Genomic DNA, 17,951 nt, shown 5'->3' with positions numbered 1-17,951 from the left:
AAAATAGTTTCTAACACAGAGTCAACACGTATAGACCTGGAAAAATCGTAAACAATAAATAGGGCTCCTCTGCCCACCCCCATAGTAGCTCACACATTTTAGAATCTCTCTTTTAAATCTCAAGTCTTTAGATTTTTTTTTTTTTTTTTTTTAGATTTTATTTATTTATTTGAGAGAGAGACAGTGAGAGAGAGCATGAGCAAGGAGAAAGTCAGAGAGAGAAGCAGATTCCCCGTGGAGCTGAGAGCCCGATGCGGGACTCGATCCCGGGACTCCGGGATCATGACCTGAGCCGAAGGCAGTTGTCCAACCAACTGAGCCACCCAGGCGTCCCTCAAGTCTTTAGATTTTAATTACATGTTGTAAACCACTACCCCAAATCATTTAAACTACAAGGAAAGATTTGATATCCCCTAAAGTTGGTTGTCTGGATAACCCTCCCCTGGGGGGATATCTTTTAAGACTGATTTCATAAAGAATATGTTGGTGTGGACACAGGTAAACTTTGGGAGCCCAGGCCACATGAACTGTCAGCTACTGTGTTAATGTGTGTAAATTGATACAGCAAACTAATTGACATGGATGTATTCAAACTACTCATCTGTTCATTACTTCTCCTAATAGTTGTTAGTGCTACCATATCTTTGCTTAGTTTAATAAAGCAATACATTATATTTGTTTTTACTTTGAACCTAGCTCTTAAATTTTCTAGAAGGTGACTGCTGAGTCTTATTTCCCAATTAATATTTATTCAGCAACATCTGTCTTCATTTATTCAGTCATAGGTTGATTGCACAATATTGTGTATAGTAATTTGTGAGTGAAAGAGAAGTAAAGTGAGATTCTCTGTTTTTAAGAGGTTTTCGGTCCAGTAGTTTGCATGTGCAGGTAATGTAACATTAAAGACATGCCACATGAGGGGCACTCTGAAAACATTCTGGGAATTCAGAGGAGAGAATTCATTTTACCTTTAGCAGAAATGAGGTAGAAATCAGGGATGACTTTCTTGAAGAGGCATTTGGGTCCTGTAACAAAAGGACAAAAAAAACTAGAAGTACTCATGGAACTAGGGAAGTAAGAGGAGGGGCCTGTGCATTACTATTGAGTGGTGAAGGCACTGGTTGGACTTTGAAGTGGCAACCTCAAACAGGAAGTTGGGAATCCAGACTTGGACTGTGGACTGGCACAGGGCTTGGCGATGGAGAAGGAACCGGTTAGTGATGATGGAGATTGTTGGACTAGTTGAAGTTGCCAGGCTAGAGCAGAGGAGTCCAAAGACAGAACTGTGGGAGTAGAAGCAATGAATGTGTTGGGGAAAGAAAAAAAAAAACTAAGCTAAAGAAATAAAAAGTGAGGAGGAAGAAGTTGTAAGCTTGCTAAAAGATCAGTGTGGTGTTGGGGCTACGGGGGAAGAGAGATGGAAAGCAACTATTCAGGAGCGAGTGTGGGTTTTCTTCTTGGAGTGGTGCACACATTCTGAAATTGAGTAGTATTGATGTTTGAAAACCGTGTGAATATAATAAAACCCACCAAATTGTACACTTTAAATGATGAATATTGGGACTCCTGGGTGGCTCAGTCAGTTAAGCATCTGCCTTTGGCTCAGGTCATGATCCCAAGGCCCTGGGATCAAGTCCCCGATCGGGCTCCTTGCCTAGTGGGGAGCCGACTTCTCTGTCTGCCTGCCACTCCTGCTGCTTGTGCACATGCGTGCTCTCTCTCTCTGACAAATAAATAAAATATTAAAAAAATAAAATGATGAATTTTATGGTATTCAAATTATATTTCAATTGAAAAAGGTAAATGTGACAAGAAGCTTAATAATTTATTCTGTATATGAGTGTAACAGGCTTCAACACGGAGATGGAAACTATAAGCAAACTCATGCCCTAGAAAATAGGTTCCAGTTTCAGGTTTTTTAGCATAAAGGATGTTTGTGTTTTCTGCTGCTATGATTCCTAAATTACAGAAAGACACACAGGAGGTTAGTTGATGGAAATAATTTTATTTTAATAATTTTATTATGAAGCCCTTTCTGGACTTTTTCTTATGAATCAGAACTTAACATTTGTCAGAGAGAATAAATGATGAAAATCTGCTGTCTATTCATCACATTTATCTTGATTTTTCCCCAATAGCAATAATACAAATTTTTAAGGCAGTCAGTAATTTTTGAGGTGCTTTCGTGTTTGTACCTTGTACAGACACATACACATATATAGTGGCAGGTACTTGTTAATAATGTCCCTACATTATGTATTGGTTAAGAGCTGGCTGTCTTGTGGGGCTTTTGTCTTTTGCTCTGAATAAAACACTTTTCAGCTTTGGGTAGTTCTCATGTAAGTGGAGTGGTTTTTGCAATAAACTTTAGGAAAAGCATGTTTCCTAGTTAGATTTATTTGTTCCTGGTACACTCACTCAATTTTTCAGTGTTACTTACGAAGACTGAAAATACTAATCATGTTCACCCCATCCTAAAGTCAACATCTTCATAAAGAACCAGCATAGTTCCTCCTCAGTCAACTCATTTCTTAAATGTCATGGTTTCATCTAAAAGGAGCTGATAGGGGCGCCTGGGTGGCTCAGTGGGTTAAAGCCTTTGCCTTCGGCTCAGGTCATGATCCCAGGGTCCTGGGATCGAGCCCCGCATCGGGCTCTCTGCTCAGCAGGGAGCCTGCTTCCTCCTCTCTCTCTGCCTGTCTCTCTGCCTCCTTGTGATCTCTGTCTGTCAAATAAATAAATAAAATCTTAAAAATAAATAAATAAAAATAAAAGGAGCTGATAGAACAGCCCAGTGGTTACTTTAAGGCAGATCAGTTCCAGCCCTAAAGCAGGACATGTGAGTCCTCTGATTGCCTGGGTACTTAAGGGAGAGGACATGGGTTCCTTCTTCCCGTGAGGCTAACGTTTGTTTACACCATTGAACCTTTTCTTCTGGCATGTTGAAACCGTTATGCATGTTAACGTGGGTTGGGTTCAGGTTGTTCCTACCTAGAGCAATGGCAAGGCCTGATAATTCTTATTGAATACTTCTGTATACAGGAATTGACAGAAGAAGGACTGCCTTTTCTCATACTCTTCCACATGAAAGAAGATACGGAAAGTTTAGAAATATTCCAGAATGAAGTAGCCCGACAATTAATAAGTGAAAAAGGTAGACAGATTAAGGTGTTTATTTTCAGCCTTTCTTCTGTCCCTCCCCTTCCCCATTACATGCATATCCATGCAAACATATTTGGGTTAAAAATTTAAAAAGTAATGTTAACTCTGTTCAACCCCTGAATTGACATGTCCGCATGGGGGTGGGATGCATAAGTAGAGCTACTACGAAGTAGTGGCTTTTAAAACAAACACATGACCATATTAGCTCCCCCCAAATCAAATAGCATGAAAAGTGGGGTCATGGGTAGACAACGTTAGTTTTAGGTACTTTCTTCCAGTTCCTTGATACTTGCCTGTGCCTTTCTAATGGATAGTCCCAGAGAGATCACTGAGAGAACTTACATAGTCTAACATTTATTTCTAAATGAAAGGAAGTTGACTAGTTCCCTTCAGGGTTCTCCAAACCACCAGAAAGGAGTTTGAGTTTTTACCCACTTTTCCTGTGTAGTGAGAGAATAAAGTCAGGGCACTGTGTAGAGCCCTGTTCTTATTAGTCACGTAATAAGTATTTTGGGGCTGGATTATATTAAATGTCAACCAGTAGGTACGGAAGGGCATCCTTGAGGAAGTGAAAATGGGCCCTTGAGAACAGCGCATTGTCAGTTTCATGAACTTGCTCACAACTGAGACCTGGGTAGGTAATTGCCCATTCAAGGAAAATAAAACAAAAAAAAAAAACTACCATAGCATTTGAATTCAGGTTGAGTTCATATAATTTCTCAGGAAATTATACCCTGCCCTAAGCACTAAATTCTACCTATTTCAAATGTAATATTTAGGTTGAAGTTTTTCTGATCTATATTACTCTAAAACATGTGGGTTTTTAATTAATTTGTTAATTATGTCATTTTTCATGAACTTAGCAATCTTATGAGACTACAGTCCAGAAAATTCTAATCTGTCTCTCTAAAAATTCTGTTTTCTATAAAGGTACAATAAACTTTTTGCATGCGGACTGTGACAAATTTAGACATCCACTTTTGCACATACAGAAAACTCCAGCAGACTGCCCTGTCATAGCTATTGACAGCTTTAGGCACATGTATGTGTTTGGAGACTTCAGGGATGTATTGTAAGTATTCTCTTTTTTCTTCTTAAATTACTGATATGTGTCTCAAAAATGAACTTAAAACCATTGTTTGAACATTTTAAATAATCCTGTTTTGAACCAGTAATACTTGGTTATTTGGATGGAGAAGGATTTATTTTTCATTCTAGAATGTGGTATAAGTGTGAGAGTTCTGATATATTCCTATAGAAATGCCAGAATTAGGTGATCTTAATGCTTGGGAATGAATCTCTGAAAGAAAATGTTTGCCCTTCCAGAAGTTAATTCTGAATTGAATGTGGTGTTTGTCCGCATGTCGAGAAAAAGATTCTAGTCCCAGGTCAGGTTAAAGGTAATCGGTAGTATCACTGCTCACTGTGGTGTGTAAGACCCAGAAGATGGCCATGGCTAGGCCTGTCTGTGGGTATGAGCACGAACCTTTCAGGAGCAGGTAGGGTTTCTGACTCGGTTCTCCATTCTCCATTCTTAGCTCTTCATAGTATAAATAAATATGTTACCTCTGTCTCTACAACAGATAGTAGATTTTTATCTGCTTTTGGAGATGTTAAATACAATGGTTAAAAAATGGAGATGTTTCTTCATGTATGAAAGTTTTAAGCAATAGGTATTAATTCAAACTAGACCTCTTCTTTTAAATTTATTTAAGTACCCTGTTTTATGTCCAGAGATTAAATTGCACAGTTAGAGGATGACTTGAAATCTGCTGCAGAATGAATTACCTCACTCACGACTCAGTATTTCATTATAGAGATGTAGTTGTTTGATAGAAGAATCTCAATCTTCTGCATAGCAGACCCAGATTTGTGTCCTGCCTTGGGCTAGTCACTTAACTTCTCTGATCTTGTTTCTTTACACTTAAAATATGGTTGGTGATATAATTTACCTGATGGAATTGCTAAGAAAATTAATGAGAGATGATGGTTGTGTTAGGAACCATAAGGTACTAACAAATATTTGTTCTTTTTACTTTACCTACACTCAAAAGAATACTCTTTAGTCTATCAGCTCATGAAATACTTAACGTAGGTCTTTTGTAAATTCTTATTTGTGAGATACATGAAACATAAAATTTACGATTTTAACGATCTTAAAGAGTAAAATTTGGTGGTATGATGTTCACAATGTTACACAGCCATCACTAGTACTAGTTCCAGAATTTTTTCTTCATCTTAAACAGAAATCCCATAACCCATTAAGCAATCACTTCCCATTCTGCCTCCCCTCAGCCCATGGCAACCACTAATCCATTTTCTGTTTCTGTGAATTTGTCTCTAATGGATAATTTCATGTAACTGGAATCATACAATTTGTTATCCTTTGTGTCTGGCTTCTTTAACTAGGCATAACTTTTTTAAAGTTCATCAATATTTTAGCAAATATTGGCACTTCATTCCTTTTTATTACCAAATAAACTTTATTACATAGGTATACCACATTTCTTCTATTTGTCAGTTGGTGAATTTTTAAAATTATTTTAAAATTTAAATTCAGTTAATTAACATATAGTGTATTATTAGTTTCAGAGGTAGAGGTCAGTGATTCATCAGTCTTCTGTAACACCCAGTGCTGATTACATCACATGTCTTCCTTAATGTCCGTCACCCAGTAACCCCATCTTCCCCACCCCCTCCCCTTCAGCAATCCTTAGTTTGTTTCCTATGATTCAGAATCTCTTATGGTTTGTCTCTATCTCTGTTTCTGTCTTGTTTTGTTTTCCTCTCCCTTCCCCTAGGCTCCTCTGTTTTGTTTTGTTTTTTCCTTAAATTCCACATTATCAGTGAGATCCCGATCTTCTATATGACAGTCATTGTATAATATAAACCAAGTTATATAAACCAGTGGTTCAAAGTTTACTAAGACTGGGTCCTTGCCCTCAACGAACTCTCAGCCAAGTAGAGAAAGGAGACAAGTAGGGCAACAGGCAGTTGTGTTTTATGACGTGAGAGGGGCTCGGACAGAGCTCAGCAGGGAGGAACTGGATCCAGGCTCTGGAGATGTGGATGCCTGAGGTGGGTCCTGAAGTTCTATACAAGCTTCTCATGGATGGAGGAGGAGACAGGGCTTGGAGAAGAGGGATGGGGGGGTACTGGCAGAGACAAGAATGAAACTGTGGCTGAGTAGGTGTGGATAGGAGGGGCGATGCTGAGGGATGAGGCCATGAGAAGCACACACCGGTCAGCTCCTGAAAGCCCTTCGATGTGTTAGGGAAGTTTGACATTATCCTGAAAACACTGAAGAGTCAATGACAAGTTTGAATCCGAAGGTTATTTAAAAAAAAAAAAAATCCCTCTGGCTACAAACTGGGGACTAGATGGGAGGGAGTCAAAATAGAATCCAGGAGACTTCAGTCATCCAAACAAGAGTCGATGATAGACACCAAGTTGATGAATCTTGAATGAACAAATTACCTAAATAAGTTCTGGCAGTAGAACTAAAGCTAGAGAGGTATTTTGTAGGTGGAATAGGAGGACTTGGTATCTAATAAATGGGTGAAGAGAGCGGTGAGTGATGGCCAGGAACCCAACTTGCACAGCTAAGTGGGTTATCCATTAACTGAGCTGGAGCACTCAGTAGAGGAGCAGCCTTGTGGTAAAGGAAATGAGTTTTCTTTCCTGGCACACTGAAGTTGAGGTGCCAGGGGCCACGAAGGAGGCCTTTCCAGTAGGGAGTTGACATGGCTCCAGGATTCAGTAGGGAGATAAGGGCGGGGTCTCAAACACACAAGAATGTAGCCCAAGTTATTGAAACAGACGTGATGATTTAGCACAGGGCTGAAAGTGGAGCCCTGATGAATGCCAGCCTTTAAGGAGAGGACAGAAGAAGGAACATGTGTGAAAGACTCAGAAGAAGGAGGAATCAAAGAAATGAACGAAAAACCAGAGAAGAGTAATATGGAGGAGCACTTTAAGCAGGAAGGACTGCTCAATCAGAAGGATGAAAGATCTGTTAGATTTGCTCCCTGGAAACGCTGTGTTGCATGAATCAAAGAGTACTGTTTGGGGAGGAGATGGAGATTTGATGATGAAAATTGTTGCAAGAAGCTGGCCTCTAAAGGGAAAGAAAACTAAGGGGATAGGCCCAGAGAGACAGGATAAAGGGAGGTTTTGGCTTTTCTTTCTCTCTCTCTCTCTCTTTTTTTTCCCCCACCCCCTTAGAGTACAAGAAACTAGCCATGATTAAGTGCTTGTGGGAAAGAACCAAATGGATTGAAGAATTACTGTAACAACAGGAAGAAGAGGGCCTCATTGATCATGCAGAGCCATAAGGGGCACAGAGGGAATGAGAAGCAAAAGAAAGAACCTTTTTCCTTTCCCATGAGAAAGAGAGGAAAGGAAGGGTGCATTCCTTTGGGGGTATTTGGGACTTCTGGTGTTAGTGACATTAGCAGAAGACCACAGACATCCCTGTCCAGTTCTTGTTTTTAACTGTGGTTGGGAAGCAAGATCATTTACTGAGAGTGATGAGGCAGGGAGATGAGAGGCAGGACTGTGCTAGGTTTTATAAGGAAGAGGAGTGACCCAGAAAGCCGTATGAAAGGTCCAGATCTCCCTAGCATCCCAGTGGAACTGCTTCAGTTTCCTTAGCAAGCGTGAACATTGATCTGCGGGGCTGATGGAAATGTCTTACCTGCTTGGGGGTCCTCTTCCTCTCATTTCTTAGCCTTGCTTCCTGAAGCTACAATCTGAAGCTCAAAGAATGAGCTTTTTGAAAGAGGGTACTTCTAGTGTCTGGTCCCGCCTCAAGAGCTTCCAGGCAGAGAGACTGTGCTTGGCATTAAAAATCCTGTCTTATGCGTGGCTTGTTCCTATGAAGTTGCTAGCACATTTCCCTACCTCTCACAGGGGCTAAATCTCCGGTTGTTTACCTCTTTACTTTCACTGCAGACTTGCAGCCCCAATTACAAAGTCTCGTATTAGTGGAAGTCAACAGGATACTGACTTTACTACCAGTTGGCAACCAGACTATGCCCAACTTTGGCTTTTGTTCCTGGGAGCCCTGTTTTACACATCAAGGGACATCTTTGAGGATTTCCATCTTGGCCGTCTTAAGTTTTCTTCTGCAGTTTTGAAGTCAGATTTAAGTGCTCCTGTGGCACTTCCAGTCCCATCTTGGGGTCTGGTGGTCACAGAACCCAACTAAGACAAGTAGGTGTCTTCATTATCACATGGCCCAGTCCCCCTATTCTCTAGTCCTAGTTTACTGGACCAAGAGGTGGGCATTTGACCAGGAAAAACTAATCTGTCAGCTGGCAGCATTCTACTTATGCCCTGGTGTAAAAAGAAACTGCACCAGTAAGATTCTCCAGAGAAATCTGGAAATGGGAAATAGTCCTCCTTTATCCTGCAAGTGTTCAGTCCTGTGAGTAGGGAGGGAGAGAAGAGAATTGATTACATTTGAAGCTCTTTGAAACAAATTACTTCTTTAATTTCTCCCTTAGGTGCCTGATTTTCCCTCCTAGGCACTGTTCACTCTAATATTTTTAATTGTAAGGAGGCACATGCTGTGTGAGCTACAGACTGAGCCTATGTGAATAGATGTTGGTGTTAAAAATCAAAATATGTAGCAAAGTGAATCTGACACATTTCATGGCTTGCATAATTGTTATTGTGCTGCATGGTAATTAAGGCTTAAATGATAAGCAGTTTCTATAAATTACTGTAATTACTATTACTTTTAGTAACTCAGCATTTCTGGGGTCAGTCGGAGGAAGTGGTTGCGGTAAGCAGCAAGAAAGCAGATTTATGCTACATGGTCTCCTCCCACGCCAGAGCTGGCATGGCATTGGGGTAGGGGGACATGTGCTATTGACCTACCCTTATTTCAGAGAAACTGAGCCTTAGGGGGGTAACATAGCTCGCAAGACCACACAACTAACTATTGGGAGGCCTGGGATTCATGTCCAAGCATATTGAACCGAAGTCCCAAGCTTTTAACCCATCCTATCAAAGTCGTTCCATTTTCAGTACATACAAAAAGCAGTTTAAGTTTGAATGTCAAAGATGTTTGAAGAGATAGTACTTGTACCTGAAACTAAATCACAGATCTGTGAATCTTTTTTTTTTTTCCTATAGATTGACCAGATTGATTTCTTGCCAAATGTAAAGGAATAGATTTTACATGTAGAGGAAAAGAATTGGGGGGGGGGGGGTATTAGGAAGCTAAGAGCACATAAGAGCAGGTCTAGGAAATGGTCTACAGCCCCAGGAGGAGAAAATAGATGGTGGTGTGTGGCAGAAGGCTATCGAAGGACTTTCAAGAGAAACTCACCTTCTAAAAAATTGTTGCCAGTGGATGCCGTACCGTGTGTACCTTTGCTGAAATGTGCATACGTAGTGCTGCTGGGGCCCCGGACACGGGAAAGGGCAGACAGGCCTCAGAGCCCTCCTGGGAAAAGGGAGCAGGAGTCCCCCAGCTCTGGGATCTAGGTCATTTATCCCAGATCACGAAATCACCAAAAATTATCATAATTCCTTAAACTACTTGGTCTGGGAAACCAGCGTGAGGGGCGGCTGCGGTGGGGAGATGGGAGGGGCGGGACAGAACAGAACCCGAGGGTAAGGGTCGCACTAACTCAGCGGCTTGCTCCTCTGTCGTGGCAAATCCGCCTGCCTCCTGAACTCGGAGAGCAAACCAGGAGCCGGGCGTAATGATACAGCACTGGGAGGGAGAGGTAGAAGAAGCTTTTTAAACCAGGTCACCATTCGGTCTCTTAATGCTGAGAATTCCGTTTTGTTCTTCATGATTTAGGTGCTCCTGCCCCCCAGCCAAATGAGGCTTTTTTAAGTGGAAAAAATAGGTACTGAGAAAGCTGCTTAAAAGGCAAATTTTATTTATTTAGGATTTTTTTTTTAATCTCTTGCTATACCAGCTGCTTTGTGACAGCATTAGATGTTCAATAAATGTTTTAATTAATTTGCTCTTAATCTGCTTATTTTACATTTAAGAGTTTGACTACTTCGGATAAACATCTGCACGTCGGGAACATATCCTAGTATTGATCAACCAGCTATTGGCCCCGTTGTTCCCTTCCTGTGCTAGTCACCTCTGTAGTTGTGATTTTTCTGGCTGCGTCTCTCCGGTCAGCCACAGGGCAGCGCACACAGTAGGCCGAGTCCCTAAACACCATTTTTACTCTCCGGGAATATACTTCCCAGTCAGCCGGCATTGGTTGCCTTCTCACAAGTCCTTTATATGTTACACGTTGTTACATTTTACCTTATTTGGACCTACCAGCAAGATAAACCTGAGACTCGGACAGCGGCAGGCTCTGTGCCAGCTTCACTTTCTGTTTTGTGTGTGTTCTCAGTTTCTGTAAGGAGCATATAAAACAGGTATTTCTGCTTTTACAGTGAAGATCTAAAGCTCTGAAAGACTGAGTAACTTTACTAACGCCAAGTCACTAAAGAGGCAAAATGGTGAGCAGTTTAGGGTGCTCAGACTCCAGATCGAGACTGCTCAGATGGCAGTTCCAGGCTGTGACCTACCAGTTCTATCACTCCCGGCGATTTCGTACCGCCTCTGCCTCGGTTTCCTCACCTGTCAGATGGGAATGCTAACAGTATCTACTTCATAGGGTATTAACTGAATGTGTCTATCTACAGCTCTTAAAACGGTGTCTGATAACGTGGTAAGGTACTATGATAAGGCTATATTGCTTGTTACAGGAAATAATCAGATTCAAATCTAAGTCATTAGACTATAAAAATAGTACAATTAAGTAAGCAGGTGTTGTTTTCATTTTACAAATGAGAAAGCTGACACTCAAAGAGGTCAAGTAACTTTAAGGGCAAAATGCTGTGTTCTTACTACTATAGTACATTACTGTATAAGTTAAAAAGTAGAGTGAACAATACTAGGAAATCTAATCCAGCAATACAGAAAAAAAGAACAATATACAACTAAGTGGGGTTTATCCCAGTTGTGCAAGGCTAATCCAACATTCAGAAACCAGTCAGTGTAATTCAGCATATTAATGAATAACAAAAAAACTGATCACATTAACACATGCTGAAGCATTTGACAAAATTCAACATGCATTCATGACAAAAATGCTTAATAAACTAGGGTGTGGAAACTTCCTCAGTCTGATAAAGAACATTTATAAAGAACCTGCAGCTAATATTGTATTTAATAGTGAAAGACTGAATACTTTCCCCTTGAAATCAGGAACCAGGCAATGATGTTTACTGTTTCTGTGTATGTGTGCATTTAACATGTCCTTTGTTCCTTTATTTCTGAGTATAAAAAATTTTATGTTCTTTGCGAATAATTCTGGAAGTTAATAAAATGCCAGAGAATAAATTTAAAATCATGCACAAATGCACAAACCAGAGACCTAGACACTTGTGTGTTATAAATGTCATCAGGGCCATGCTAGTTTATGAATTGTCTTTTTAATTTGCCCACGCATTATAAACATCTTCCCATGTGATTAAAATTTTTTCTTTTACTTTTAATGGCCAGTTTGCCTTTGTATGGGTTTTATGATTTAACCCGTTGTTTGAATCCAGGTTTTCCTGTGAACAAATGAGTAACACACTTCGACTAATGGGACTTGACCAGACCCGTCCTCATTGACATTCTTGCTGTTTCTGGTGCCGTGGAGTACCGTCTCCTTGACTTCGGTGACACACCATCATGGTTTTCCTTTTTTTGGCTCTTTCATTGTTTTTTCTGATTGTGCTTCTTGTCTTTGACCCCTTTTGGTAATAATCAGAGCTGTGCTGTCCAGTATGACAGCTGCCTGCTCTGTATGAATACTGGTTTTAATTAAAATGATGTAGAATGTAGAAGTCTGTCTCAGGTGCTCTGACTGCTCAGTGGCCATATGTGGGTAGCGGCTACTGTATTTGACAGCACGGATACACAACGTTTTCTATACTCACTAAAAGTTCTGTTGGACATTCTGTTGCTGTCGGTGGGCATGCAGTTGTAAGGAACAGAAACTCACTCCGTGGAGCTCAAAGTGAGGGGTTTGTGCTGGAAACTACAGGAACCGGACCAGGAGCTGAGTTGCAGGAGGTACAGCTGGCCTGCGCTGCTGGAAAGTGCTGGGGCAGCTACTCCCTTCCCTTCCTCTGGGGCCCAAAAACTCTTTCTGGGCTCCTCTCTTCACAGCGGCTCCATCCTTCTCTCCCGATACCAGCTTCTCCCTCTCTGTGCCATAACTTCTGCATGGATGGGGTTCTGATGTACCGGGACAGGTTGTAGCCTGAACCTGGTAGGACTTCCAGCTCTAATCATTTGATCGTGCTCCCTACCTCTCTTAGTTCGCATTCTCCAGATATCTGCCTCAAGCCACATAGATTGGTTCCTTCTCTACCCCTAGTTACTTGTCTTCCCCTCCTTTTTTCAGCTTTATTGAGGCATAGTTGACCAAACTGCTTGTATTATATAACATATTTTGATGTATGTATACACTGAAATAATTACCACTGAGTCAAGCAAATTAACGTATCCATTACCTCACTTTTGGGGGGGGTGAGAGCAGTTAAAACCTCACTCTCAGCAAATTTCAAGTATATAATATAGTATTAATAACTGTAGTCAAATTGCTCTACATGAGATTTCTAGAATGTAATCTTCCTATAGCTGAAACTGTACAGTTAACCAACATTTTTGCATTTCCTTCCACACCCTCCTGCTCTGGTCCCTTGTAACTGCTCGTCTACACTGTGCTTCTGTAAGTTCTGCTCTTTTAGATTCCATGTGAAGTGAGATCATGCAGTGTTTGTCTTTCTGTGTCTCCCTTATTTCACTTAGTATAGTTTCCTCCAGGTTCATTCATATTGTTGTAAATGACAGGATTTCCTTCTTTATTAAGGCTGAACAATATTCCTGTGTGTGTGTGTACACCATATTTTTCTTATCTATTCATCAGTAGATGGATTCTTGGATATTCAGAGTAATGCAGTGAACATGGGAGTGAAGATAACTCTTTAAGACAATGCTTTGATCTCCTTCGGGTGTAAACCAAAAGTGGGATTGTTGGGTCAGATGGTAGTTCTATTTTTAATTTGTTGAGTAGCTTCCATCCATACCTCTGTAGTGAGTTTACCAGTTTACATTCCCATGAACAGTGAACAAGGTTCCCTCTCCTCCATATCCTGGCCAACACTTACTTTTTGTCTTTTTGATAAAAGCCATTCTAACAGGTGATTGCTCATTCTGGTTATGATTTCCATTTCCCTGATGACTAGTGATACTGAGCACAACCGTCCCAGATACCTGTTGGCTATTTGTAGGTTTTCTTTTGAGAAATGTCTTTCCAGGTCTTTTGCCCATTTTAAAATCAGGTTGTTTTCTTGCTCTTGAGTTATTTTTGTTCCTTTTGTTTTTTGGATATTAATCCCTTATCTGATAGATGGTTTGCAAATAGTTCCTCCCAGTTTGTAGGTTGTCTCTTCACTCTTTGTTTCCTTTACCGCGCAGAAGCTTTTTAGTTGGATGCAGTGGTGTGCTCTTCTTTGGGTTTGGTGCCTATGCTTTTGGGGTCATATCCAAAAAATTATTGCCCAGACCAATATCAAGAAACTTTTTCCCTATGTTTTCTTATAGTGTTACAGTTTTTCAGGTCTCGCAGTTAAGTCTTTAATCGATTTTGAGTTGATTTTTGTGTATGGTTTGAAATAATGGTCCAATTTAATTTTTCGGCCGTTGGCTATCTAGTTTTGCCAGCATCATTTATTTGGAAGACCATCCTTGGGGCGCCTGGGTGACTCAGTTAAGTGTCTTGACTCTTGATTTTGGCTTGGGTCATGAGATTGAGCTCTGCATCATGTTCCGCACTGGGTGTGGGGCCTGCTTAAGATTCTCTCTCTAGGGGCGCGCCGGTGGTTTGTCAGTCAGTTAAGTGGCTGACTCTTGGTTTTGTCTTAGGTTGCAGTCTCAAGGTCATGGGAATAGCCCTGCATCGTGCTCAGCGTGGTGGGTGCTTATGCCTTCCACACTCTCTCTTCTCTCAGATATTTAAAAAAAAAAAAAAAAAAAAAAATTTCTTTCTTTCCCTTTTGCCCCCCCCCCCCCGCTCATGCTCTCTCTCTCTCAAATTAAAAATACTGTACTTTCCACCTTGTGTATTCTTGGCACATTTGTCAAAGATCAGTTGACTTTGTGTGGACTTACTTCTGGGCTCTCTGTTATGATCCATTGGTTTATGTCTTTTTATACTGGTGCTATACTGTTTTGGTTACTATAACTTTGTAGTATATTTTGAAATCACACAATGTGATGCCTTCATCTTTGTTCTTTTTTCTTGAGACTGCTTTTGCTTTGGCTATATTTAGGGTCTTTTGTATATTTATTGTATTATATATTTAATGTATATTTATTGTATTTTGTATATTTATTTTATATTGTATACACAAAAGTATATTTTATATATTTAGGGTCTTTTGGCTATATTTAAGGTCTTTTGTGGTTTCATATGAATTTCAGAACTTTTTCTTTTTCTATGAAAATGCCATTGGAATTTTGATAGGGATTGCACTGAATCTATAGATTGCTTTAGGTAGTATGGACATTTTAACAATATTAATATTTCCAGTCCATTCACTCACGATATCTTTCCATTTATTTGTGTCTTCTTCCATCAGTGTTTTATAGTTTTCAAATATACAGCTCTTTCACCCCTGTGGCTAAATTTATTCCTAAGTATTTTATTGTTTTTGATAAAGATGTCTACTCTCGGAAAAACACATTGAGGGTTGCTAGACGGGAGATGGGTGTTATGGCGTAACTGGGTGATGAGCATTAAGGAGGGCACATGATATGATGAGCACTGGGTATTGTTATATGCAGCTGACGAATCACTGAACTCTACCTCTGAAATGAATAATATGCTATATGTTAAGTGAATTTAAAAAGAAAAAAAAATGTTCACTCTCACCAGTTGTGTGATACTGGAAGTCCTAGCAAGTACCATAGGACAAAAAAATAAGTGTTTGGACTAGAAAGAAACTGTCTTCCTTTGTAGGTAGCATGATTGTGTATGTAGTAGAAATGCCCAGTAAATTCACAAGAAAGCTCCTAGAACTAATGAGTTCAGCAGGATACAAGGTCCCCTCTTAAAAAATCACTTTTATTTCCTTTTTTTTTTTTTAAAGATTTTATTTATTCATTTGACAGAGATCACAAGTAGGCAGAGAGGCAGGCAAAGAGAGAGGAAGGGAGGCAGGCTCCCTGCTGAACAGAGAGCCCAACGTGGGGCTCGATCCCAGGACCCTGGGATCATGACCTGAGCCGAAGGCTGAGGCTTTAACCCACTGAGCCACCCAGGCGCCCCAGAAAATCACTTTTATTTCTATATTTTAACTGTGAACATTTGGAAACCCAAAAACGTTTAAATTACCATTTATAATAGGCTCCAAAAGAAAGAAAAAAGAACTATGTATACATCTAATGACAAAAACTACAAAATGCCAATGAAAGAAATCAAAGATGACCAGAATTAATGGAGAAACATACTGTGTTCATGGATTGGAAGACTCAGTACTGTTTAGATGTCAGTGCTCCTCACATTTATCTATAGCTTTAATGCAATTTCAATCTAAATCTAAGTAGATTTTTTTGTAGATATAGCTGATTCTAAAATTTATATGGGAAGTTAAAACTAGAATAATTGAAACAAAACAGTCGAAAAAGAAAGGACTCATAATACCCAATTTTAAGATCTACTATATAGCTAAAATATTTATGACAGCGTAGTATCTGTGGGAAAAAATAGGTATGTGTTGCTGTGGAACAGAATAGAGAATCTAGAAATAGGCACACAAAGAGTGATTTTTTTTTTTAAGATGGAAAGACAACTCAGTGGAAGGGGGTAATCTTTTCAATAAATGGTGCTGTAGCACCTAAACATCTCCATGAAAGAAACTGCTCCTATAAAATATTAACTCAGAATTGATTGTAGACCTCAATGTGAAAGGTAAAACTATAAAACCCTTAGAAGTAAATGTAGAAACTCTGTTTGACCTTAGTATGCCCAAAGCACTATCCATAAATGAAAAAATTGATAATTGGCTTTCAACGAATTAAAAACTTTTGCTCCATAAAAGATATTGTTAGAATGCAAAGAAGATACACAAATGGCAAGTAAGTGCATGATGAGGTGTTCAACATCATTAGACATAGAGAAATGCAAATTAAAACCACAGTGAGATCCCATTATACCTTTTTTAGAATGGCTAAATTTAAGTATTTATAATACCCCAGGTGAGAATTTGGAACAGCTGGAACTCTTACACATTGCGGGTGGGGTTGCAAAATGATACAGCCACTCTAAACATTTTGGCAGGTTTTTTAAAAAGTTAAACATTATACCTCCTATATAAGCCAGTATTTATCCTAAAGAAGTTAATGTTCACACAAACACCTGTGTACAAATGTTTGTAGTAGCATTGTTCAGAATCACCAAGATCTTGAACCCAAATACTCTTCATTGGGTAAAAGGATAAACTAATTGTGGTATATCCACTCAATGGAATGCTATTCAGTAAATAAAGGAACAGTTATACATGCAACAGAATGGGTGAATCTCAAAAGCAGTATGCTAGAAGCCAATCTCATGGTTACATGCTATATGATTCCAAGTACAAGACATTTTGGAAAAGGCAAATTATAGGAACAGAGAACAGATCAGTGGCTGGCAAGAGTTAGGGGGAAGTGGAGGATCTGACCAAAAAAAATTGTTATGTATCCTATTTGTGGAGATAGTAACTAGATGCTATGTGCATATGTTAAAACTCAGAACTATAAGTCTAGAAGAGTGAATTCCATTGTATGTGAATTAAAAAAAAAATGCTTCTCACTGTGATATACAAATGTCAAAATTCATTTAATGATACTTAACATTTGTGCATTTCACTGTACCTAAATTTTGCATCACCTCAAAATCAAAATTGAAAACAGAAGTGTTTAAAAGGTGGGAAAGAAGCACTTAGGAGTTTTAATTAGAAAAATTGTATCCTAATTATATCCTAAAGTATGAAAATATAATTGAATTTATTATGGCAAGGATCCCTTTATTTTCCTTTCTAGCAGATAACCATTTTTCTGTTTTCTTGACAATATACTGTGATTCACTGATTGTTACTTAAAGATGGATATTTTCTGGCCACAAGCAAGATAAGAGCTCTTTTGTAATCTGTTTTCTACCACATCAATTCAGATTCATCCTATCTCCCTTTGCCTTTTGCTCACAATTCTTTCATCTGTTGACAAGGGGAAAGAACCAAGTTAGGAAAAAAATCCGTTTTGAGTGTTCTCTACAAATTTGTTACATTTAAGATTTAATTATAAATTAGTTTTTGACTATCAGAAGCAAGTCATACTTTGTATTGGTTGCTGTCGTCTTTGGACTTTATAAAATAACAGACTTAATGGGGGCTTTATCGTAAACATTGGAGACCATTTGTGATTCTTTGATTTGAATGGATATATTCACTTTGCTGTGGGTGACAGTAGATGATGTCATATTTAAATTGATCTCCTCTCAGTGTTTATCTTTAGTGCATGTGCAATTTCTTCAGCACCACAGACCCTTTCAGAGGCATTTCTGTCAATACAGCTACCTGACAGTCATTTGTATTTGTAAACTGTGCTTTTGGCACCTGCTGGTCTCTGTTGCATTGGAGCTAGTGGGGAGCCAAAATGGGTGTACAATGAAGTTATTGGTTGGTACATCTCAGTGGGAGTTATTGAATGGAGGAAACAGCACTTG

The 17,951-nt window shown here is 39.4% G+C and overlaps 1 protein-coding gene across 1 annotated transcript in view; it reads left to right on the top strand.

Annotated features, from left to right (window-relative positions):
- Positions 1 to 17,951, top strand: part of ERP44 (endoplasmic reticulum protein 44) — a 93,568-nt gene that overhangs the window by 70,225 nt on the left and 5,392 nt on the right. Inside the window, exons 9-10 of the mRNA XM_082696781.1 lie at positions 3,043 to 3,154; positions 4,093 to 4,234. Of these exons, the coding sequence (XP_082552907.1) occupies positions 3,043 to 3,154; positions 4,093 to 4,234 (254 nt within the window). The remainder of the gene's footprint in view (positions 1 to 3,042; positions 3,155 to 4,092; positions 4,235 to 17,951) is intronic.

Source organism: Mustela nivalis (assembly GCF_964662115.1).
Source record: "Mustela nivalis genome assembly, chromosome: 13".
Classification (NCBI taxonomy): domain Eukaryota; kingdom Metazoa; phylum Chordata; class Mammalia; order Carnivora; family Mustelidae; genus Mustela; species Mustela nivalis.
The sequence above is the reverse complement of the archived record's forward strand: the minus strand, read 5'-3'. Positions and strand labels throughout refer to the sequence as shown.